Source organism: Musa acuminata, chromosome BXJ2-8, assembly GCF_036884655.1.
Source record: "Musa acuminata AAA Group cultivar baxijiao chromosome BXJ2-8, Cavendish_Baxijiao_AAA, whole genome shotgun sequence".
Taxonomy (NCBI): Eukaryota; Viridiplantae; Streptophyta; class Magnoliopsida; order Zingiberales; family Musaceae; genus Musa; species Musa acuminata.
Window position 1 is genome coordinate 44,060,711 of NC_088345.1, and position 23,682 is coordinate 44,084,392.

Here is a 23,682-nt window from a genome sequence, read left to right on the forward strand (position 1 = left end):
TATGAATTGATACACTGCCAAACAATTAGATGACATGTATAAGACATCCAGGAAGAACTTGGGTAGCCATGCACCATTGATGATCTTTACAGTTTCTATGATGGATCCCTATCAGACAGCAATCGGGAAACCAGTTCTTGTCATATGACAAAAAGATCATCCAAACATGAAATAGATGATGCCACTTCAACATACAGGAGTCGTGATCTTTAGCCAAAGACAGCGAGCTTGGATCACTGGATTCCAGTGACAGGAGGATGGTGGGGAAAATGTATTGCAAGAACTGTTCAAAATTTTGCCTACAAGCACAAGAAAGGAGAGTGCAAAAGTTCGAGGAATGCATGAAGTGCCAGCTAAAACAGGAGTATAATGATAATAGCAAAACTTGTCGAACACCTTTCCAGGATAGACCTTAAGCTGACAACTAAGGTTGATCTTCAATCACATAATCAGCTGAACAATGGAAATCTATAGGAGAATAACAGTACGCTGATCAAGTAGATCATAGACGCCAAAAATTCTTGTGAATAAATGGACAATCAGTAGTTCACAGATGTGAAATGATGCTTTTTGTTCAAGATCCTGGTGAAACTTAAGAAACAAGCCCAGCTGATAGGTAACCATATCAATATAAAAGAGGAAAACGGAACCATCAGTTTCCAGTTAGCAGTGGTTAACTCAATCAAATACAAAAGGTCTAGATAAATACTGGTTTAACAAACTATATAGGGCTGGTAGAAGTAAGAAAGCCTAGTTGATCAGCCAAGACATTTACATCTTCAGTATCTACCCCCTCGATACCGAAAGTACCTTTCTCATCACCAAGTCCTTCGTTTAGCAACTCCTCCCAAAAGTTGTCATTCAGCTCCCCATCTGTGTTGTTTTCATGAGGCGCCAAGTGCTCCTCGCTATGGGACTGTCCTGCTAAGTTATCCGAGCTCAAAACTTCCTCGACATAGAAGTCCTGTGTACCTTGAGCTTCAATTTTGACAGGCAAATATGTTTCCTGGTATCTGCTCGTTCCCACATCATCAGGCTCAGGAGCTGTGTCGATGGGTCTTCTTCTTTTCTTAGAAATGGCCTCTTCAAGCTCCTTCATTCTCTCCTTCTGGTCAAGCAACTGTTGTAATAAGCTGGGGTTCTGCATCAGCCGAGCTAGGAAAGCCATTGTCTGTTGTTGCCTCTGCTCTGTCAGTTGTAGCCTCTCTTCCATAGCTTTGAGATGGGCTCTTGTGTTCTGTTGCTCCTGCCTTAGTTTTACAACTTCCTGCATCAACAAATGTCTATCACGCTTTAACCGGTCTACTTTTCTTTCCAGGCCAAATTCCCCGACCTCAATGTATGCACTAAGAGACTGTTGTAATGGAGGATGATTGTGAGGCCTTCTCCTTTTTATGGTCTTAAGCAGATGTTTCTGCCCCCCGAGGAATCCCTCGTTAGCAAATTCCCATCTATCAGGATCCACCTTTCTAAAACCCTGCACAGATCCCCAACATTGGCAACAAAAACGTGACAAAAAAAAAGAGCCCATTATTAAAAAATAAGCTAAAGCCAGCTGGATTAGGCTTTATAAACACAATGCTGACAATTATGAATTATTCCTATAACTGAACAGGTCAAGTCCATGTATCTTTTCCACATATCAACTGATAAATGAAGATTAAAGAAAAACTGCTGAATGCAATAAAAATTCAGAAACAGATCAACCAAGTGAGAGGAGTAGAATATTCCAGCCTTTACCTCAAGCTGATTCACATATGAAGTAATTACAGTTGCAACGGCCATATCTTTCTTCTCTTTTCTTCTTTCATGTTCTTTCATCATCCTCTTCTATACTTTTTGATAAGACAAATAGAAAACAAATTATTCATTTACACTTATGGTTACCAACTAGAATTTTTTGGAAAGAAGGGTTAAAACTAATAATTAAAATTTCCTTCTACAAAGAAAAGAAAAAACGACGAAATATATGCATCTTTTTACCTCTCAATGTGATTGATACATCAAAGTCATATCAGTTGTGGAACCCCATATCTTTCCTTTGTTATCATCTTCTTGCTTCATCGACTTCTAAAGTTTTTGAACAAACAAATAGCAAACAAATTATTCCTTTCTGTTACTTTTTAACAAATCCTATCACATAAAGCTTCAGAAAAGAGGTCTAAATACCAACAAAATTTTGGTTGCTACCCTAGGATTCTATGCCCGATCATTTAAAATGTGTAAGCCTTCTGTGGATTTTGAATGGACAAAACATATAAAGATTATCATTACTCGCACATGTTTTCTGAACTTCATATGAACCAGTGACCTATCAAAGGAGAACTAGAATAGACCAACAATCAAAATTAGGGAAATTAACAATTATAAAAGAAAGTTTTTAAGTTCAATCAGTTCAAGCCATGTATTCTGATGTGTTCTGACTACCCCAACCCCGCAGGGAGATATAAACAGCTCAAGCTCATGCCACTGAAAATTTAAGTACGGAAATTTTAGTCTGTCCAAACAGAATTAGCATTGGGAATTTTAGGTATTATACACATCATTCTAACATAAAGAACCTCGGGTGGCTGAGATGAAGGCAACCAGTAAGAGAAGAAATGACCAAAGAAACATGTATTTGTGACGAGAATGCCACAATTATCACAAGTCTGATCCTAATACAATCAGCTAGGCAAAACATATCAATCAAGCAAATCATATGCATAAAGAGATACAGACACGTGATGCAGCTCTTGTCGATCACCTATAAGAGCTGATATTGTTGGTTTTGCATAAAACACACATCTCTTAATGACCACTGGTTGCTATTAGTGTTAAATATGATTCTTGTTGCATTGAAGTCAGATGAGGTTCTGTTGCTGATAAAAAATTTTTGAAACTTAAATTTGACTTTAATTTGCAAAGTTTTGTCATGAAGTTAATGATTTCCCGTTGATATTATCCTAGTACAAGGGTAAAATGGTGCATGCTTTCTTTGAAAAGCAAAAGGTGATTTAAAATCTAAACACCTGAAGTTTAGATGATGCACTTCGAACGTAGATGCACTGATTCATTCCTTCAATTAAGGATTCCCTATTGGTGCTTAGTTCAGTTATCATGTTTAGTAAACTCCTCAGAAAATGATAACCAAATTTTAGTAGTAGCACTACCAATAGCCTTTAGGATAAATGACAACAACAATATACTTTCACATGGATTAAAATGGCAATGACAAAAGAAGCAAGAAAACTTATCTTGACATCATCTAGTTTTGTTTGCAAGTTGATTTTTTTCTATTCATCTAAAAGAAAATTTTTAATTTTCTCTTTTACATTTTTGTTCTTCTCTTTCCTCTAAGCATATTTGTTCTGCTGTGCATACAATACCAGAGTGTTTTTTCCTTTTAACTTCTGAAAAAAAGGTGGCAAGGCCCCAAATGAACTTTAGGAATGAGAGTGCACTGTCTCTCTCTATTATTAACATACAATGCTTAATCACAGAAGAAGGAGAAAAGCCATTCCATTTAATCAACTTGTTCAACTACAATAACTTCCCTGTTTCAGTTAATCTTCATTTCAACGAAAATCTACTCTCTTTTCAACTCAATCAATAACAATGGAAAAAAACAATAACTACTATGGAGGAAAAGATACATACTTGATGAAAAATCATCTACTCTTGCTGAATTAGCAACAGAAGTGACAGACTACACAACATCAGAAGCATCCACCAACCCTCTCCAAGAAGGCTTAGGAAAAGGGTAACTGCATTGCAAGTACTTACATAGGTATTTAGCTGCCTGACGAAGCTGGAGAAGTTGTTGTGCTTGAAGTATTTGGGCAGCAACGCCATGGCGAAAGCATGCGGGTCCCAGACCACGAAGCTGTTGTTCGTCTGACTCCACGAGACCACCTGGTTCGTGCTCGGGTCATCCACCATGTCGTATGTCTTGGTTAGAAAAGGCGGTGGCCCGGCTTCATGGAGCCCCTCCAATGGTCTCGGAGGATCGACCACGATCTCATTGGAGCCAGAGGATACCTCCGAGTAATCCTGGTATTCCTCTTTCACCGGATTCATGACGAAATTTGAGGCAGATAAAGTCAAACTTCCTACTCAAGATAAGGATTTCAACAGAACTCTCGAATTAGACAGGAAATCAACAGTTCTTAACCGACCCTCGGTGATAGAAAACAAAGTTGCAATTTTGATCTACGAAACGGGAGGAAGATTGAAGGATAAAGCGAACGGAAACCAACACAAATATGTACAGAGGAAGAGATTTTACAAAAGACAGGACTACGCTCCACTAAATTAACGGAACCCTAATACTGAACAAAGGAACAACATCGACAACTATTACTACTTGAAAAGGGGATTACAAGAGAAATCCGAGGTCTCGATGCGAGGAGAGAGGAAAATAGTAGAACAATCAGATGGATAGCAACAGCAGTTGGTATTGACGGATGGAGCAGCAAAGATGCGATTTCTCGAGGATAAAAAGATGCGCTACTGATCAAACAACAGTCCGGTCTCTTCCGGGAACATCAACAACACAGGATTTCAAAGGCTTACATCGCGAAAGCAAACAAAAGAAAGCATCTTTTGGAGCACAAAAACGAACCGATAGATGATACGATCGAAGCGAGAGAGAACTGCGAGGAAGAAAGAGTTAGAATCCAGGATGAACTGCTCTTTACTAGCGGATCCAAAATCCAGAAGGGCGAGATGTCTGTGGCGTCGGAGATGCTTGGAAACCGCGGAGGAGGAAGGCACGCAGCGAAGAGGGGGAAATCTAAAGCCGATGGTTTTGCCATGGAAGTTTCTAGATCGAGGGCGATGGCTTTGCCTCTCCTGAGTGAGTTTGGAAGGTTCTGAAAGGAAGTAATAGTAATAGGAAAATAGATAATTAAATAAATAATGGATCATTTGTAATGAATAATTGTAGAACTTCCTTCTTTTTTCTTTTCTTTTTTTTTACTTTTTTTATGGGAAAGAGCCATTATTATTATTATTATTATTATTATTATTATTATTATTATTATTATTATTCCAAATTGCACTCACATTTTAGGGTAAAAGCCCTAATTACAATCACTTACACATATACTTGAGATTAGAAAAGCTTAGATACCTTCAAAAAAAAAAAAAGATGAGATATACTGAAGTTCAAATTTATAAGAAAAATTAAGATTTAGTATAAAATTTTTAAGATTATAACAAGGTAAGATTTATATATATGTCAATGAATTTTATATTTATCCCTTTAATTTACACATATAGAATTTTTAAAGTTACATATATGTTAATAAGTTTAATCTTTAAGAATGATATGATCATTATTTTTTTATCAATCAACATAAAAAATTCAATTAATATTTATTGGATATGATGATGAAGAAGAGCTTATTGGACATATGACACAAGTAGAATATTTAAATGATATATTCTCACAATAAATCAATTATTATAAAAATGATATTATATAATGTGGTCTTCTTACATTTTAAAACTAATGGGTATTTATGATCATTTTATATTTATTGACGCGTACTAATTTGATCGTCAAAAGGCTTCATAACATAATATATTTTATTAATTATCTAAAAAAATTTGACCCTCGTATGAATAATTTTAAGAAATTAACAAATATTTATAAAAAGCTTGACCAAGTGCACTATAGAGCCAAACCCCTTCTAGTCATTAGATTCAAGAGGTATATATTTTCTTTTTATTTTTGTTTATTCAACCTAAATATCTTTGATAAATGACCCTATAGTTCACCTGCAATGCTCTCATTTGCTGGACTTTTCGACTATTTTATAAGAAAATAATTAAGAATGATACTCTCACCTTTCTCTTACCACAATTATATGTTTCAGATAATTAATAAAAAAATTCAAGTTTTGTAATTAAGAAAAGAATTCAAGCTCTACTGCATCAACGGTTAATGTCCTAAGGAAGTCTTCAATGACATTATTGGCCGTTGATAATGTTTAGAGAGATAGTAAAAAAAAAAAACCAAAAGATTTAATCATCACCTCAGATTTCAGCTTAGCAATAGACAGACTTGATTGTGAATCCAACTCGGCCCAGGTTTGGGTCCGACCAATCCGGTTCGATTAGCTAATCCGGTTCGATTAGCGCCAGATCTGTGCAGATCATATGTTGGTTACGGCCACTTCGCCTCCATTCTCCTTTCTTGCGACAGAGGAAAAGAGGGGAAGACGACCCTAAGAAGCGGAAGCGGAAGCGAAGGCGAAGGAAGAGAGAGAGAGAGAGAGAGCACTTGAGAGAGAAGGATGGATGTGGTGAAAGCGCAGCAGATGGCCGGGCGGGCAGTGGAGAAGGTGATAGTGCACCCGCTGGTGCTGCTGAGCATCGTGGACAACTACAACCGCGTCGCCCGCGACACCCGCAAGCGCGTCATCGGCGTCCTCCTCGGATCCTCCGCCAAGGGCACCGTCGACGTCACCAACTCCTACGCAGGTTAGCCCTAATCCTCATATTTTTATCCTGATCTAGGTTATATGTATGCGTAGCTTTATGTTCCTTAATCGCCCCTGGAAGAAGGTTATGGAATGCCAATTGGTCGCAAAAGGGAAGTATGGAAGATGCGCGTGGGGCCTTTCTGGAAATCAAGATCTTGTTACCCTTTTCTTATTCTTCACGATTTTTCAAGAATCACTGTGAATGGGAGGGTTTTGTGCATGTTGCAAGTTCCATTTTCTTTTAATTGCGGAAGAGAAGTATGAAGGATGGGCTTAAAGTCTAGTGGAAATCAAAATGGGGTTTTTCTTGTTATCTTCTGCTCATGTTTGAAGGGCCGTTAAGTGAGTTTAGGGCTGCTTTACAACTTTAATAAAATGTTCAAATTTATGAAGCTGATTAAGATTCAACGGGTACTTCAAGCCTGATATCCTTAATTTTAAACCCCTATTATTTACGGGGGTTTGAAATACCAGGATTTTTTTTGGAAAAATTAGGTAGATATCCAAATTCCAAGTTTGGGAATTCTTCCAAACTCCAAGTAATAATTAAATTTTGTGTTTGGTTGAGGGGTTACAAGCTTGGGCTATATGCGTGGAGATTTATATGATCTAGGATCAGGAAATTTTTTGGGTACACTTGGAATATGGATCTTAGTTTTTGAGTTGCAGAATTTGGAAGTTGGGATTATAGAAAGTGGAATTTCGAGGGTGTCTATTTGCAATCCGTACCAAATTTATGTATCAAATGAGCTGTGAAATGTGAATGATGATGGGATTTGGGGGATAAAGTTTGGATAATTATATTTCTATAGTAGGTCTTGAGGGTGGAAGCTTTGATTGGAAATTCAAGGGCGCTGGCTACAATCCAATCCCAGGGTTTTTAGTGGGAAACTCATGGATGTCCATGTCAAATTGGACACATCATTCAAGCTGCATATTTTTAAGTTGCTATTACGTGGTCATGTTTCTTCTTTTGTGCTTCTTGTAGCTAATTGGGCTTCTTGGCCAATTTTTTCATCTTTACGCTTTTGTACTTGACATAACATGTTGTTTCTCAATCAGATTGTTCATTGTTCTGTTTTCAGTAGAAGTGTTCTGGAGTATTATTTATGCTACATATAAAATGAATGCTGGTCTACCAGTCACACTTGTTGTGATAGTTTTTCTACATATTGTGCTCACACCTTAATGCTGTTTGCAGTGCCTTTTGAAGAAGATGAAAAGGACCCAAGCATTTGGTTTTTGGATCATAATTACCATGAATCAATGTTCTCCATGTTTAAAAGAATAAATGGTACTGCTCAGTTCAAACTTTAAACCTCTATGTGTCTGTAAGGAGTTCAAATATTTTTATTCCATGTTTGAACCAAACATGTCATTTTGCAGCCAAGGAGCATGTTGTGGGTTGGTACAGCACAGGTCCAAAGCTACGGGAAAATGATTTGGACATTCATGCTTTGTTTAATGAGTAAGATTATTAGATGATTTTTTTTAACTTTTGAACGATGAGATTTTCTGGCATTTTATAGAAATGTTGTTGGTAATTCTCTGTGTATCTTACTAAATGGAGTTTCTATTGTTTAATTGTAATTCTTACTTTTATATAATAGACTAATAGTAGCTAGTTGCAACATCCCATATGCTATGTCAACATGAATTTGATATATTTTGTTCAATATTTTTTGGTTTATCCTGTCGAACAGGGTCCGTATGACATACAAGGCATTGTTATCAATTTTTTACATATTTGTGACTTTTGAGATAACCATCAGCGGGTATCACTTATGTGGTTTCAGCAAGAGGAAGCCGTGATCCAACTATTTGGGTTTGGCTGCATGACACTTCTTCCCATTATCAGCAATATGGTTTTTCGTTGTTTTTGGAATACAATAATAGGTCTGTCAAAGTGATTGGGTTTGCCATTTCTAGATTTTAGTTTCACCTTCTTTTGGGTGTTTCACTCCTTTATCTGTTGTGGTTTAATAATATACTGAACTTTGTTGCAAAAGTTCAATTTTCTTTTTCTAGTGGTTGAGAAATTATGGTTACTTGGCCAACCATAATATGCTGCTATATAGTTTTGAGTACCTTGTGTTTCTTACTGCAGTTATGTTCCTAATCCTGTGTTGGTGATTATTGACGTCCAACCTAAGGAGCTTGGTATACCTACCAAAGCCTACTATGCTGTTGAAGAGGTCAAAGAGGTAAGGGAGACTGATCTAGTGAGTTTTCTAGTATGTATTTGTCCTTTTTATGCAGTGTATTGGTTACACAAGCTCTAGTTTGTTAATGTGCATTTGATTGCAGAATGCTACACAGAAAAGTCAGAAGGTGTTTGTGCATGTACCTTCAGAAATTGCTGCTCATGAAGTTGAGGAAATTGGTATGCAAGTACTGAGCTATTCTATTGAAAACTGCCTGATCCTTTTAGATACTTTTATTCTTTGACTAGTTGTTGAATAGCCTTTGAGTTGGCTGCTTCTTTTTCATGGTAAAGATGACCTAGCAATGTTTTCACCTTAAATACAATTACTACCGGAAACACCAATTCACTTAAGTGCTTTTATATATGTAGGAGTGGAACACTTGCTGAGGGATGTCAAGGATACAACAATCAGCACTCTTGCAACAGAGGTTTTTGGCTTCTCTGTTCTGATTATCTTTTAGAGGATTGTACATTAGATGCAAGACTTGAAAGATTTGATATGATTTGTCATATACATGATTTCCAGATGATGGTTACAACTAGCTAGTTATGTTGTTTCATGTGCAGGTTACTGGCAAACTTGCAGCTTTGAAAGGGCTAGATGCAAGGTTACGTGAGATACGTGGTTATCTAGACCTTGTAATTGATGGGAAGTTACCCCTGAATCATGAGATTTTGTACCATTTGCAGGTACATATTTTTGCTATGATCTCTATTTTTTCTTCATGTTAATTGTTGTATGTTGCATATATGTATATACAAATCTGTCTTTTTTGTGGCAGCATCAAATCAAGGACATATCCAGGATATTCTTCACCTTTGTTTAGTTAAATGTTTGTTTATTTCCACTATTATTTATTCCGTGTGAAATAATGGAATTGATCCTGCACCATTAGCAGCTGTTGTAACCAGATCTTTTTATCGGTTTAGGAGTTCCTTGGACTTTCTTGCATGGTAGGTCTTTTGTTGGTGGTTGGTGAAACAATAGCTACTGATAGCGACTTTCACTTAAAAATGATCCCCATGAGGTTATAGATAAATTAAAGTGAAAGAATTAACCCTATTAGTAGATGATTGAATTCAGCATAGTTTGGGTTTTTTTTTTTTTAATTCCGACAAGATGCATATATTTGTTGCAAAGCTTCTAGTCTAGGCTTTCTGTAGCCAAGCCCGTGGGATGTTCTTAATGATAAACTTTGCTTTGGTAGTTTAGATTTGCTGGTCCAAATTAATCAGTCTAATCATTTGCTAATTTATCTTGGTCAAATTTAAGGACTGCAACTTCATATTAGAATATCTACATTTATCAAGTATGTTAAATGCTGTCTAAAATGTTGGGTCTTGTCAAGCAAATTCTCTCTTGCATATATACATTCTGACTCTTGTTCGTAATTAGCTCCAACATCACCTGGGCATGTTGCTGTAGATTTTGGTAGGACTTTTTGTTGTATTGCTTTAGCTAAATTTGTCATGAGCAATATAAGACTTTCTACTGCATAGGACTTTTGAGTGTATCTATTTCTATTGGAGTATTTTGTCAGACTGATAGTCTACAAGGCTACAACCGCAGATTACATAACTATGGAAGCTACAAGCAGTGTGTATTTCATCATGATAACATAATTTATTATTTTCTATTTTGATTCTTGTGCATTTTTCCATTTTTGTTCCGATTTTATGTCAACAGATCGAAGCGTATCCTCGGTAGAAAAGTTTGGCATAGATTTATGAATTTTCTTGTATAACGATGTAGTGAATCTTAAATGAATTTATTTTGCAGGACATATTTAATCTACTTCCGAACCTTAACGTGAATGAATTGATCAAGGCTTTTGCAGGTAATGCTATTACTTGTTGCTTGCTGCCCCCCAGGTTTGAAACAAATCGTATGCAATTCACTGATTCTTTTTTGTCCCCTGCAGTGAAAACAAATGACATGATGCTAGTTATATATCTTTCTTCCCTCATCCGGAGTGTTATTGCACTTCACAACTTGATAAATAACAAAGTGAGTCAAGTTTTGCTTTTTTATGTGTATTCAATATATTATACTGATTATGAGCTTCTGGCCTGGATTTTGTATTATGTATTATATATACTAGAATATCAGAGTTTTTATTCTGGGATGATGTGATGGACGTCTTGATTGTTTAGTGTTTATGATTCTTTATTTGTACATAATCCATGGTTTGACAGATCGGTCTATTTGACCAATTCCTAACTTTGTCTCTTGCTGCAAATACATGTTTGTTAAGATGGATCGATGAGCTTCCTCGTATCTAATACATTTTACATTTTAGTTTTTGTACATGAAAAACATCCCATTTAACACATTTTGATGATGCTAGATGCTCAACAAGGAACATGAAAAAGCTGAAGATTCCAACTCCACGGCGATACCCAATGCAGCAGGAAGCTAAGGATCATATGTTCAAGGATATCGCTTTGGAAATAGAGCCAATGATCTTTATTTCACATGGTCCTATCGTGCAGAATTTCACGGCACATGCGTTTGGATGTATTTCCGTACTGAACTACAAAGAACTGACTGAAGATGCATATCAAAGTTTTCTCTTGTAATTTTTAATTTTCCGAGTTGGCTACGCTGAAACAGGCTCAGTTTGGATTTAGAGGCCTCTTTAAGAACTTTCAATTTGTATCATTAGTTCATTACTTCAGCAACCCTTCCTTACCTGCTTAGGACTGGGAAGAGAGTACTCACAAGTTGGCTGTATCAATGAATTTGGATTTAGTTTTGCACCTTTCCCCTGAGATTGAATCATGCTGACAGATCTGACGATTGCCAGTGTCAAAAGTTGCACACTGCTCTTAGGTTACATTATTTATCAAACTGTTTTCAAGTACTCGCAAAAAAGAATTCAGAGCTAAAAACAAGGCAGTTGGTAAATCTGTACTACTCCCGATCTCAATTGGGTTTCAACATCAAGTCTTGAATGGGATCAACTTGGTCCTGTTTATGCCTTGTACAATTTATCTAATATTTCATAGAATATGTAGGTCGACAGAAGAGTGACACCAACAAATACCCGCACAATTTATGACTTGCAAGTCTAGATCGTTTGCCCGAACAAAATGGAAGATTCTCCGAAAGACAACGTTACTTTAACTTGGATATTATATATATATATATATATATATATATATATATATATATATATAATTATAATAATAATAATAATAATAATAATAATAATAATAATAATAAAATAAAAAAATAATAATAAAATAATAATAAAATGGAATACTGCCTAACCCTCATATGCATAAAATAATTTTTAATAATAAAATACAAAAAATGGATAACGCACGAGATTGAGTTCCATGATCACACAGTGTGATCCTCGTCAGCACCTACTCGTCACCTATCATCGCCGCAGTGTCGTGAACGACGAGATGGTCGGTGAGCCCGCGGAAATACGTACCGCAGATTCGCCTCAATCACCGCATCGTGGAGTTTGGACCGTCAGATTGTACCTCGAGGAATCGAGTCCGTTCAGAAGCCGCTTAATATCGGCGTTCGAGGCAGTTTCGGACTCCGATCATCCCTTGTGGGTCCCGTGTGCGGCCTCCGCCTCTCGTCCATTCATCACTCGGGTCGGTGGGCGGCTTTCGCGGAAGCAGGTAACCTAAACCAAGTGTTTTCTTTTTCGAATACGTACATATTTATATGTGATTTCAATATATTTATCATCTAAATTTTAGTTGATGTATCAGGATTTAATTGGGATAATAATATGAAAGATGCAGTTTGATGCGCACGCATCAGTGACTTCTTTGTTGACGCCAAACACCAAGTCCTTCTACTCTTCCAACATTAAAAAAATATTTATATTTTTTGAGATTAAAGTGCGTGATGAATACTTTTTTAAACAGAATAATTACTGGTAATTATTTTTAGAAGTTTTAAAAACTTCCATCCGAAGCCAAAAATATTGTCAACTCGCTGTAGTCATTCAACAGGAAACATCAAATTTAGCCTCTAGTGATTCGTCGGCTCCTCATAGATTAACACTAGCAACCATTCGAAGGGCGTTATACGATGGTGTGTGTCCTGGGCAGCGGTTATTTTGATGCATAGTTGCCCCCCGACTCAATCATGTCGACCAATGGACGTCTATTGGTGGTGTTCTTAAGAGACGATTTCGCCGCCTCGTTTACTTCTCCTTTCGAATTCGATTGACCCCTCTCTCTCTCTCTCTCGCGTTTGAATCAGAGTCCTCAGACCCTAGAACCAAAGATCGAGTGTTTTCTCGATCCCTCGTCGAAGCCCCAAGCTAGTTCGATCTCGCAGCGGGATCCGACAGGATGTGGCCGAAGTACACCAAGCGCGTGGACTTGGAGTCCGGCGGGCCGAGTGCGCTGTATCCGGGCATGATCGAGAGCCCGGATCTCCGGTGGGCGTTCATCAGGAAGATCTACATGATCCTCACCGTCCAGTTGGCGCTGACGGCGGCCGTGGCCGCCGTCGTCGTCTCTGTCAAATCCATCTCCCACTTCTTCGTCTCCTCCAGTGCCGGATTGGGCCTCTACATCTTTCTCATCATCCTGCCATTCATCCGTATATTTATCTACCCTTTCCTTCGTTTCTATTCGTTGCTTGATTAGGCTTTGATTCTTTTCCGTTGTGTTTTCTTGTTCTTGGAATTTATGGTTCTATTTTTGGTTGGAAACTCTGCAGTTCTGTGTCCTTTGTACATCTACCGAGAGCGGCATCCTGTGAATCTTCTTCTCCTTGGATTGTTTACGTTGTCGATAAGCTTCGCCGTCGGGATGAGTTGCGCATTCACGAGTGGTAATATTCGAACTCTTAGTCTTCCTCTACTGGTGCAAGAAATCCCTAAACCTAGTTTAAATTATCAAAAGGCCCTTTTTGAAATCATTTTTACTTGATATTGGAGTAAAATTTTTAGTTTGCTTTTACATTAGTGTTGAAAACTTTTTGAACTAAGTTACTCTATTGATGATCCTGATTAATAAAATTTTGGGGATTTGGAGTAATTATATTGTGATTCGTACTTGTAATTTTAATTCTTATGTTCTAAGTTGAAAATAGCTTTTCATGTCATTTTAGGTTTTCTGGTTGTCGATACCCTTCTATTTTACAAGGATATTTCTTGGGCAATATCGGTTTGGGTTTGTTATTAGATGGTTGAAAGATAATGTCACCAACCTTGAGATTATATTGGAAGTTTTAAGTTCTGAGGTTCCTGTTGTCCTATACCCTTTAGATAAGGATAAAAAATGCCGAATAGATTTGGAAGAATTGTTCTTTCTTATGTGGTAAGAATTATCTTGACTTTTCACTGTAGTGATATCTATATCAGCATTGGTTGGCGGAGAAATTAAGGAGAATTATCTTGCAAGTTGTACTCTTGTGGAACATTTTTCTAGAATCCAAAGCACAGTTTAGGTATGAAATATTCCAATAGTGTCAACTATGATTTTCCAGTGGTGAGTTATTCTTGCTTTAAGAACAGTTCAAAGATGTTGTTCTCCGATAATGCTTTGTTTATAAGCCAAGCTTTGGAGGGACATACATACAACTTTTAAGTAGGAAGTGGCCACACTGGACTTAGTTGGAAAGAGACCCATTCTTTATAAATGATTCCGTTGTACTTATGCTTTCTTCTCTCCTAAGAATTTGAAGTCTTATTATTCATATATATATATATTTGTGGCAAGGTTTGAAGTCTAGATCTGCTCTCTGTTTCAACAATTGGTTTGACCAATACAATATTGGCTTACCAAGTAGTATTCTAACCTACAATGCCCAGCTTTACCCCCCCCAAAAAAAAAAAATAATAATTAAATGTCTGGCAGTATTGATCTATATGATCTGGTACTTGTGCTTACTATTTAATATTCGTTCATACATATTAATCTGACCAATATTTAAAACCTTGGTTTGAGGAACCTTGTTTTTGATGGCGTTTCCTAGAAGCATCGATGGCCTATCAAGACATGCCACATCAATGTGCTTTGAGTTAAAAGCAATTGCTAATTTACAAAGAACATTAACAAGGATTTAATGATGTGTAAGCAAACATGAAAGGATGAGATTTAAGTCAGGAAGCCTCTGTCAAAAGAGGGTAGTGATTGTGATCCATCATGACATATGAGACACGCTTTAAAAAGAAAATGTCATAAAACGAATGTACACCCTGACACCACCTTTGAAAATGGTCTGCATTTATTTGATCGTGGGGGAAGTAATGATATTTATAACCAACAGATTCTTCCTGTTTGGTTCTTGTTTGGTCATTTTTATTTTTGTAGCTGCCCTATCTCTTTTTCTGTCGCCTGTCCAATTTCACTATTGATATTTCTAATTATCTAGTCTAGTCTTTCGCTCCTTATATGACACTTGAAACCTCATCAAGAACATGAAAGGATGACTTGATTTAGAGACTGAGATTCCTCAACTGCAAACAGGAAAAGTCATTTTGGAAGCCGCTATCCTCACTACGGTGGTGGTGGTCAGTCTCACTCTGTACACATTCTGGGCTGCTCGGAGGGGCCATGACTTCAACTTCCTTGGCCCCTTCCTTTTTGCTGCTGTCTTGGTATTGCTGGTTTTTGGTCTCATACAGGTAATGGTTGCCATTCTATTCAGTTGCTTTTGCATTTTGTTAGAGTTCTCATTCTTCCACAACTCATCTGTGCACATCTTCATCTTGCAGATTCTATTTCCGCTTGGAAAAATTTCGGTCATGATATACGGTGGGCTAGGAGCAATAATCTTCTCTGGCTACATCATATACGACACTGACAACCTCATCAAGCGCTTTACCTACGATCAGTATGTCTGGGCAGCTGTTTCTCTTTACCTCGACGTCATCAATCTGTTCCTTTCATTGCTTACTTTGCTCAGGGCTGCTGATAGTTGAGAAACCACATGCTCCACCATTCAACAAAGTAAAATGTATCTGTTTGGCACATATCAATGAGCTTAGCGTACATATTATGTAAGGCACATGATGCACCATACTGTATGTTAATCGGCAACATGTGTTATCTACTGCTTTTTCTTTGTTAGATCCAGCAGAACTAAGATAATGTGTCGTGAGTAAAAGTTGTTTACACTAGTTGATGTGAGGTTTCTAAGAACATTTATTGGCACCTCAAAGTGATTGCTTCCGGAATCTGATTCCAGATTGTTTATGCTTATATGATCTGATTGAGAAGGCTGCTTGTGATTCTAAACCAAATTTCCAGAACATCCAGGATTCTATGCTTTTTTCTCCCTGAATGGTCTCTTGTCAGATTAACTTTATATCGTTAGATGAAAATATAAAATGAAGAGATTGTGTACATTAATCCATTTTCCCAAATACAATAAGAAAAAGTGTATCATTTTGTATTCTAATGCAATGAAGATCAAAATTTAGGGCAAAACTTTGGATTATGGCCACTGCATGATTTCGTAAGTTGGTACTAATCCTACAGTCTGTGCTTTGGAGGAGGTGTCAACTCGAAACATCTTTTCATTTAAGATTAACAATTTAAAATTTTCTAAATATTTAATTTATGATTTTATTAATATTACTCATTTGGCAAATACAAATAATTACTTGCAGCAAAATTCCGGTCAACGGACGGGGTGGCGGTGAATACAGTACGTTCGTATCCCCTAAATCCATGCAGGAAGCCAACGCCTCTCATCCTCGCCACCTTCCGTTAACCTCCTCTTTTTCTGTCACTCTCCTTCTCTTTCTCTCTTCGCCTGCCTCTTGTCGCCTTCCTTCCTTCCTCCTCTCGGTCCAAACAATAGAATCGGCGAGATGAAGGATTGGAGGGGATGGGACGTCGAGGCAGGGGGCGCTGCCGCCGGCGGTGGGGCGTCGCTGTACCCCAACATGATGGAGAGCCCGCAGCTGCGGTGGGCGTTCATCCGCAAGGTCTACACCATCGTCGCCCTCCAGATCGTGATCACCATCGGCGTCGCGGCGGCCATCAACTTAATCGCTCCGGTCCGCGACTTCCTCCTCGACCGCTCGACCGCCTCGTTCGCGGCCGGCGTCGCCATTATGATCTTGCCGTTCTTGGGTACGTACGTCAAGTTTCAAGATCGATTGGATTCCTTCTCCTCCCCCATTCCGTGTTCGATGACGGCGCTTCTTCCTATTGCTCCTCTCTTGAAATGGAACAGTAATGCTTCCGATGATGTACTTCAGCGAGCGCCACCCCATCAACTTTGTCCTCCTCGTCCTCTTCACCGTCTGCATCGGCTTCGCTGTTGGATTGGCATGCACGACTCGAGGAGGTAATCAGCATCATCTTCCTCTATTGCCTACGTATACGTATACGAGAAGCCGTCATGCTCTTCTGATGTCAAATCATTGGTCTTCCCGCATGTTGGATTTTGGATATTGGCTATAATTTGGAAGACAAATTCTATGGTTTTCGATTATTCATTCAGTGCGAATGAAGGCATAAGAAAATATAATACAATTACAGAGAATTTATTGATCTACCTAAAGGTCCTAATAGCAACGACGTTGTTGTTCTTCATGCTGCTTCCGCTTGATATGCTTGTAACTCATGCACAGGCACGGCTATACTGGAAGCTGCAACCCTAACAGCTGCGGTGGTTGGGGGTCTCACTCTCTACACATTCTGGGCGGCCAAGAGAGGCCACGACTTCAGCTTCCTCGGTCCGTTCTTGTTTGCGGCTCTCCTTGCACTGACCATCTTCTCGCTCATCCAGGTTAGGAGTAGCGCAGTTCTCCATGTCGCCGACTTATTCTCGTTTCTCTATGTATACGGCTTGAGCCTACCTGAGCAGGTGTTGTTTCCGATGGGAACGATCACGACGAGGGTGTTCGGGTGCATTTCGGCGGTGGTCTTCGCCGGCTTCATCATCTACGACACCGACAACCTGATCAAGCGACACAGCTACGACCAGTACGTGTGTGCCGCCATCTCGCTCTACCTAGACATCATCAATCTCTTCTTGGCGTTGCTCAGCACCATGGAAGACTGATGCGAGTTTGTATCGGCCCACCCACCATCGGCGGACTTCGATTTGTGTGTTGGAGACAATAAGGTTGAACCCACCCTCGGATTGAGATGCCACCAGACCAGGCCGAGGAGTCGGTCGCCTGTGGTTAATTGAGGTCTTCAACTGTGTGTCTTCCTTGTTCTTGGACGTTTGTCTACATAGATATCGATATATATTTGGAGTAAGGATTAGTCTAACGTTGCTAAGAAATACAACAAAATTTGGACTACACGATCGAAAACTATTCAACTATAGATTATGATAGCCCTAATTAGTATAACCTTATTCTTACATTCCTCCTGCGGTTCTTGATGTGACTACGAATCTTGCATGCAGCAGCAACACAGATTAAATGCACCAAACCATTATAGGCATCAATCAAAATGCATCATAAGTTACTGGTTAGGTTTCTCGACTATTTGTACAACCTGAGTGTGAAGTATTGGTGGTCTAAGAGGGATTTGAGCCTTTTTCCGTGTTCTTTAAATGTTTAGAGTATCATATGATATCAAACCGATCGAAAGATTCGAAACTTCATCCAACAACTAATTTAGCCAACCAGTAAAGATTTTTTGTTATTGGCAACAAAATCTGACGAGAAGTTGAAGATCATAAATGACATACTCGTATAATCACCAGAAAGATCACATTGAAAACACATGATCCTACTCGGAAATACTTGATCACAGCACAATCAAAAAAAGGCAGAGAGCCAATGGAATTTAGAAATGAAGCCCATCTCTCAGAAATGATTCTCAACTCCACAAAAATAAGGTAATGTGTAACATTAAGAATCTCAAGTCATCTTGAACCAGTATCATAAGCAGTACAAGCAGCATTCTAGAGAAGCTACGACGAAGACCTCATCTAATCTGTTAATGTTTCCTGCTGGTGGTAAAAAGGAAGTTTGCCGGTTGTTTACGATGTCATATAATTCAACCTCACATGATTGGTGGAACACAGTAGTATCTTTTAGTGCTCTTCTATCTTTTTCAAATCTTTCATGTTTGTTGTGTCCACCCTACAAGCACACAAAATAAAAGGCAATACAGATTAATAATCTAAAATGGTTGGCATAGATCCCTAGATATACATGACTTAAATATACACATACAGTGTATGCATAGGCACATAGCTCACCTTTATATATGACAACAATGAGGATGGTTTTCTCGTCCCAGGATAACTAAGCAACAAAGTTACATGTACCATTCGATAAGTATTCCTTGTTTCTAAAGGACCACTCTTCGTCCTTGCAACCTGAGATCACTATGAATAAAACAGTTTTGACAAGGTGTCGCATCTAATAGTTTGTATGACGTCACTAAGATAACGTCAACTAGATTTGACACGTAGACTCTGTTAGTTAAACCCATTTGCTGGGTGTTTCAGATGATACAATCCACTAAATATGACCAAGAACCTTTGGGTTGGTCTTAAGATGATGTTTCAGGTTCTGCTTGTACAACTATCAAGTCTTGAATGAAGAATGATACAAGAAATTAGTGATTTAAAAAACGCTAGGCGCCAAAATGCATCAAGGTCCAAAAATGCCTAAGGCACTTGGCACTCCGCACTCGCCCGAGCAAAGTAAGGTGCTAAAAAATAAAAAAATAAAAAATATAATTAATAAATATAAATATTTAAATAAAATATGATATTAAATTAAAAAAATCTTGTAAAATCATAATATCACATTAACAAAAAGTCTCAAAATTCAAAACAATAACAATAATTTCAAATAAATAAAAATTAATAGTATTAAAATCAAAATAATATATTATTAATCTAATAAATAAAAATACTATTACTAGTATACAATTAGCAATATACTGTTAATATACTATTAACAGTATATTATCAAAGTTAGAAGAGTGTGAGTAAGATAAAGATCGAGGCTGCTGATTGAGAGCAACGATAGCAAGAGCGGTAAGCGACGATAGTGGCAGCGGTAGCAACAGCGAGAGCAGCAACAGTGGTAGCGGTAGCAGTGACATCGGCGAGCGGCAGCAGAAGCGGTGAGCGACGACAGTGGTAGCGACAACAGTAGCAGTGAGCAGCGGGAGCGGCAAGCAGCGTTAGGGTTAGGAAGTCGTGAGAGGAAGGCTAATATTAGTTGGTTCGATTGAACCAACTAAAGCACCGAAGCGCCCGACACTTGGGTTCGGGCGAGCGCCCGGGCGGCACTTCTTTGAAGCGCGCCGCCTGGAAATGAAGCGAGATGCTCGGGCCTCACCTCGTCTTGCCTCGCCCGAGCACCTAGGCAAGCGCCCGAGCGCCTATTGAAGTCACTGCAAAAAATCTCGAAACATGTAAACCATGTTTACATGTTTTGACAAAGTCTGGTAGCTAGCTAGCACCTTCATGGATTTGCACCAAACTTGATAGAGCATATACATGCATATACATAAACCATGTACAACGCATGGGATGTTTATGTTTGGTATGGTTCCTTCTATCTGTAATTAACAAAGTAACTAGGCCTCCTTGAGCTCTCCAGTTACCCCACGACGTGGGTGCCCCATGGTTTTGGGGGTTTGTGCCACTTAGGCACTAGATCCAACAATGGTGACCTTGAATAGTCAATATACACTCAGGTTTGCTGATTCAACCACAAAGCTCACTGAATATAGAATGAACACTCTGATAGCAAGAGATGAATTGAATCATATATACAACCTCTAAATGTAAGCCATGTGTTAGTGATGACTTGTTTAGTCATTCTTTCAATTTTGTTGTGGTACGACAGAGAATAACCCCATTTCGATAACACTGGGAATAGTTTGGATTTTAGTCTTTTAGGTTGTTAAGAAAAATATTTACCGTGTGTGAAATTAAAAGATTAACTAAGGTATGTAACTACCTAACTACAACAGTTATGAATTCCTTATTGTTTATTGGTATGAGTCCTATTGCAGGTTCACAACATTATAAGTCAGATCATTTACTTATACAGGGCTACTCATAAAAAAGTAAGATGTTACCTTGACCTTCTGTTCCAGATGTGACCTGGCTGCCAAAATGTTGACCTAGACTTTTATGGAGGATGATGGACAGGGAACCATTAGTGGTCTAATGACCTTACATAAACCATGACTAGGTTTCCAACCAGTGTTAATGATGCATGGTCAGAAGCAATATGTAAGTTATTTATTTTACGCCAATATTTCTACAGTATTGAGTAATTAGACATCTAAAAGAAGACCAAAATTAAGCCATCACAGGAAAGAATATTGTGCAAATTATGTGTGTACTTACGTTGTTCCAAACAGAGCAATCTTCTGAACTTTTGTGACATCACCATCAGCTTGATTGTCCTCGATAAAAATCGTTAAGCTGGTAAAATATAACTTAAATGAGACAAGACAAGCATGTGCTTGTTTGTGCATCTACAGAAAATGTTATCAGCTAAAAAGATATGCAAATAGCCTCAAAATATGTTTACCTGCGAACATTTTGAAACTTGACATACTTCAACGTAACAGGCACCTCCTGGAAATGAAACAAAGCAATAGCATAAATTATTTACCAACAAAATCATATCAGATTTACACATAAGAATAAATAAGGTAGAGAAAAAAGGATTTCAAGGACAAAACAGATGAACTATACCTTAAGATTATCAGGTGATAGATTAAGGGAGTCACTAGGTGGATAGTCATTAACATTACTGCAATTTACCAAAGCATCAAACAAACAGTGCAACTTAGAAATAATGGAACTTGCAATGTTGATGGCATGGATATTTCTGAAGCTATATAGCATACCTGAAGCCCATGTGCTCTTTGTTTGCAAAGAGTTTTACTGTCTTGGGACCTGATAATACAAACTGGAGCTTCAGCAATTGACATTTTATTTTTTAATAATTAACGCAACAGAAGATACAAGAAGCACAGATTCAAGAAGGAATTGGCACTTATGTGAGCCCATCCATTTGAGATCCTTGAGGAAGTGAAATTCACTCTCTCATGCCTCGTGTAATGTAGCACATGGATGTCACACAGGCAAGGATGACATCTTTTACACATTTCTTTGAAATAAAATGAAGGAAGTACATTAATATGAAAACAGGAACATGTATAACTAGGAAACAATCATCATAATGTTTCCCTCTTGAGATGAACTTGTCCTAGAGAACATATGTAACATACCGGATCTTATACATCTCCTGAAAACTATGTCATTTAACTTACAGCTTAATTTGTAATGGAGTTCAATTAGCAGATGAAACACAAGTAGTAAGTGACACTCAGAACATATATTAGGATACCTCATGCTGGCTTAATTACAACTATCTCAAATTAAATTGAATGGTACGGGTCAGGCACAAAAATATTTCTGGGGCTCTCTTAGGGTGTAAACATCTACTAGTTTTGCACCCAAATCATATTCAGAAGAGTTCGGCTGCTCAGGGACCCTGAACAATGCAGCAGACCTTTGGGAATGTGGCAAAAAGCCCTCAACAAACCCAAGCTGAACAAGGCTCACATGGAACTTTTATGTTTGTTGCACTATATAAAATGGGGCAAAGCAAGGTACCATTGGACTGATAAAATTTCAGATGAATATCTGAAGAGACAAAATGCTGAGCATGGATTAAAAGGCAGATCGATATGGTACCTGGTGCCTACAGTGTATTGAGTGTTAAACCACTACACACACACACACACACACACACATGGAGGTGGAGAGGGACAAGGATATAATCGTGATTCTGTTACATAGGTTAGGGTGTATCCTAGGGTTGGCAAGTAGCAACATCAAGCAACTGAAGCCACATATATCAAAGTGCATCTTAACATCCAAAAGGAACAATTGTTCATCATCATAGCAAATAAGATGAAAAAATAGTGCAACATATCAAAACATATAATCAAGGTAGTGCTATATTCTGATAGAAATTACCAAAGAAACAATTAATAAAAGTTTATATTAGAATTTGGAAGAGGAAAAACTAAAAATGTCTCCTTTTACTTATAAAATGACACACGTCATTGATTTAATCTAATATTGAATATTTTAAAATATATTAGCCGTCGTTTATTTATTTAACAATCGATAGTATTTTACAACCGCTCGAACCATTTTTTATGGCCGTTTTATTGTGTATCCCAAAAATAGATACAGAATAAGATGGTAGATATGTTGAAGCTCATAATTTTGGAAACGAGGAATGAAAAGTTTTGAACCATTTCTTAATCCATTTTATATTGATTTTGTTTATGACTTTTGCTACTTGGAACTGAAAGATACTTCATCAAATCTCTCCACGAACAGTTCAATCACCATCATTAATTACTAATTACTCTTCCTATCCATAAAATTATTGTATAGTTTCTACCCTATTGAAAAACAACAGACTAATTCTGCAAGACCAAAACAGACAAATCAAGACCACCTTCCTCCTCCGGGCCCGTGATTACAGCCGAGTGCAGCTTGATCACTTGGGTGAAAGGAACATAAATCAAAAGCTGCTCATCCGCATCGCTCTCCAGATGCAGACCATCATCATCCCTGTAACCCTAAGATGGACAGAGAAGCAAAACAATCAGAAAAGAAGATCCCATAGGAAACATAGAAACGGTATAGGACTCGAGTGGGAAGAGAGCTGCCACATATCGATGGATCACCTGCTTCAAGGCATTGGCGATCGGGTGGCTCGTTGTCTGGTTGAGGCACTCGACGCCGCTCCAATCCACGAAATCGACGAGATCCACCTTGAGACAAAGAAAGGAAGAGGAAGCAGAAGAAGACGGATTTAGGGTGGCGATCGGGAGAGGAAACTAGGGCTCTTGATCGGGAGAGTTACCTGGCCTCTTGGGATCACGGAGGAGACGACCGAAGCCATTGCCAAGAACGCAGAGGAAGGTACCTCTCGGAGGCGAGAAAAAGAGAGAGAGAGAGGGGGGTAGGTGATGCTCGAACGGCTTTAAAGGGTGTCGAAACTAGACAAATTAACGGGTCTAATACCCGAAACCCGATTA

At 38.3% G+C, this 23,682-nt stretch overlaps 5 protein-coding genes across 8 annotated transcripts; 3 read left to right on the top strand and 2 right to left on the bottom strand.

Moving 5' to 3' along the window:
• Positions 1–610: 610 nt before the first annotated feature.
• On the bottom strand, positions 611–4,826 carry LOC135619565 (heat stress transcription factor A-2b-like). Of its 2 annotated transcripts, XM_065121697.1 has the most exons (3): positions 3,766–4,826; positions 1,741–1,830; positions 611–1,477 (listed from the first exon to the last, which is right to left on the bottom strand). In XM_065121697.1, exons 1-3 carry the CDS (start codon positions 4,057–4,059, stop codon positions 722–724), a joined length of 1,140 nt encoding a protein of 379 aa, XP_064977769.1. In that variant the 5' UTR covers positions 4,060–4,826; the 3' UTR covers positions 611–721. The 2 variants fall into 2 exon arrangements, with proteins under 2 accessions (XP_064977769.1, XP_064977770.1); XM_065121698.1 differs by lacking the exon at positions 1,741–1,830 and having other exon boundaries at positions 3,766–4,822.
• A 1,341-nt stretch (positions 4,827–6,167) lies between these two features.
• On the top strand, positions 6,168–11,448 carry LOC135619567 (26S proteasome non-ATPase regulatory subunit 7 homolog A-like). Its single transcript, XM_065121700.1, has 10 exons — positions 6,168–6,468; positions 7,672–7,764; positions 7,857–7,938; positions 8,578–8,674; positions 8,778–8,853; positions 9,046–9,104; positions 9,244–9,366; positions 10,457–10,514; positions 10,599–10,684; positions 11,025–11,448. Exons 1-10 carry the CDS (start codon positions 6,282–6,284, stop codon positions 11,094–11,096), a joined length of 933 nt encoding a protein of 310 aa, XP_064977772.1. The 5' UTR covers positions 6,168–6,281; the 3' UTR covers positions 11,097–11,448.
• A 1,360-nt stretch (positions 11,449–12,808) lies between these two features.
• Positions 12,809–15,864, top strand: LOC103995112 (protein LIFEGUARD 2). Its single transcript, XM_009415625.3, has 4 exons — positions 12,809–13,255; positions 13,376–13,489; positions 15,130–15,287; positions 15,378–15,864. The coding sequence occupies exons 1-4, from the start codon at positions 13,003–13,005 to the stop codon at positions 15,582–15,584; spliced, it is 732 nt and encodes a 243-aa protein (XP_009413900.2). The 5' UTR covers positions 12,809–13,002; the 3' UTR covers positions 15,585–15,864.
• Positions 15,865–16,297: 433 nt separating this feature from the next.
• On the top strand, positions 16,298–17,902 carry LOC103995111 (protein LIFEGUARD 4-like). 2 transcript variants are annotated; one of them, XM_009415624.3, is made up of 4 exons: positions 16,304–16,743; positions 16,847–16,960; positions 17,247–17,404; positions 17,483–17,862. In XM_009415624.3, exons 1-4 carry the CDS (start codon positions 16,479–16,481, stop codon positions 17,678–17,680), a joined length of 735 nt encoding a protein of 244 aa, XP_009413899.2. In that variant the 5' UTR covers positions 16,304–16,478; the 3' UTR covers positions 17,681–17,862. The 2 variants fall into 2 exon arrangements, with proteins under 2 accessions (XP_018685745.1, XP_009413899.2); XM_018830200.2 differs by having other exon boundaries at positions 16,298–16,743; positions 17,247–17,902.
• A 536-nt stretch (positions 17,903–18,438) lies between these two features.
• LOC135619569 (PITH domain-containing protein At3g04780-like) lies at positions 18,439–23,651 on the bottom strand. Of its 2 annotated transcripts, none has more exons than XM_065121702.1 (8): positions 23,508–23,651; positions 23,329–23,415; positions 23,097–23,220; positions 21,466–21,514; positions 21,311–21,368; positions 21,144–21,190; positions 20,957–21,034; positions 18,439–18,719 (listed from the first exon to the last, which is right to left on the bottom strand). In XM_065121702.1, the coding sequence occupies exons 1-8, from the start codon at positions 23,544–23,546 to the stop codon at positions 18,671–18,673; spliced, it is 531 nt and encodes a 176-aa protein (XP_064977774.1). In that variant the 5' UTR covers positions 23,547–23,651; the 3' UTR covers positions 18,439–18,670. The 2 variants fall into 2 exon arrangements, with proteins under 2 accessions (XP_064977774.1, XP_064977773.1); XM_065121701.1 differs by having other exon boundaries at positions 23,094–23,220.
• Between the last annotated feature and the right edge of the window lie 31 nt (positions 23,652–23,682).

Excerpts from the sequence above, each read along its gene's own strand:
- LOC135619565 (XM_065121697.1), bottom strand. The coding sequence starts at position 4,059 with ATGAATCCGGTGAAAGAGGAATACCAGGATTACTCGGAGGTATCCTCT. Across the intron at positions 1,831-3,765 it reads TCAGGCAGCTAAATACCTAT|AAGAGGATGATGAAAGAACA; the intron begins GTAAGTACTTGC and ends CAAAAAGTATAG. Across the intron at positions 1,478-1,740 it reads CATATGTGAATCAGCTTGAG|GGTTTTAGAAAGGTGGATCC; the intron begins GTAAAGGCTGGA and ends GGATCTGTGCAG.
- LOC135619567 (XM_065121700.1), top strand. The coding sequence starts at position 6,282 with ATGGATGTGGTGAAAGCGCAGCAGATGGCCGGGCGGGCAGTGGAGAAG. Across the intron at positions 7,765-7,856 it reads CATGTTTAAAAGAATAAATG|CCAAGGAGCATGTTGTGGGT; the intron begins GTACTGCTCAGT and ends GTCATTTTGCAG. Across the intron at positions 8,675-8,777 it reads CTGTTGAAGAGGTCAAAGAG|AATGCTACACAGAAAAGTCA; the intron begins GTAAGGGAGACT and ends ATTTGATTGCAG.
- LOC103995112 (XM_009415625.3), top strand. The coding sequence starts at position 13,003 with ATGTGGCCGAAGTACACCAAGCGCGTGGACTTGGAGTCCGGCGGGCCG. Across the intron at positions 13,256-13,375 it reads CATCATCCTGCCATTCATCC|TTCTGTGTCCTTTGTACATC; the intron begins GTATATTTATCT and ends GAAACTCTGCAG. Across the intron at positions 13,490-15,129 it reads GAGTTGCGCATTCACGAGTG|GAAAAGTCATTTTGGAAGCC; the intron begins GTAATATTCGAA and ends AACTGCAAACAG.
- LOC103995111 (XM_018830200.2), top strand. The coding sequence starts at position 16,479 with ATGAAGGATTGGAGGGGATGGGACGTCGAGGCAGGGGGCGCTGCCGCC. Across the intron at positions 16,744-16,846 it reads TATGATCTTGCCGTTCTTGG|TAATGCTTCCGATGATGTAC; the intron begins GTACGTACGTCA and ends GAAATGGAACAG. Across the intron at positions 16,961-17,246 it reads GGCATGCACGACTCGAGGAG|GCACGGCTATACTGGAAGCT; the intron begins GTAATCAGCATC and ends ACTCATGCACAG.
- LOC135619569 (XM_065121701.1), bottom strand. The coding sequence starts at position 23,546 with ATGGCTTCGGTCGTCTCCTCCGTGATCCCAAGAGGCCAG. Across the intron at positions 23,221-23,328 it reads TCGCCAATGCCTTGAAGCAG|GGTTACAGGGATGATGATGG; the intron begins GTGATCCATCGA and ends TGTCCATCTTAG. Across the intron at positions 21,191-21,310 it reads TATCACCTGATAATCTTAAG|GAGGTGCCTGTTACGTTGAA; the intron begins GTATAGTTCATC and ends TTTCATTTCCAG.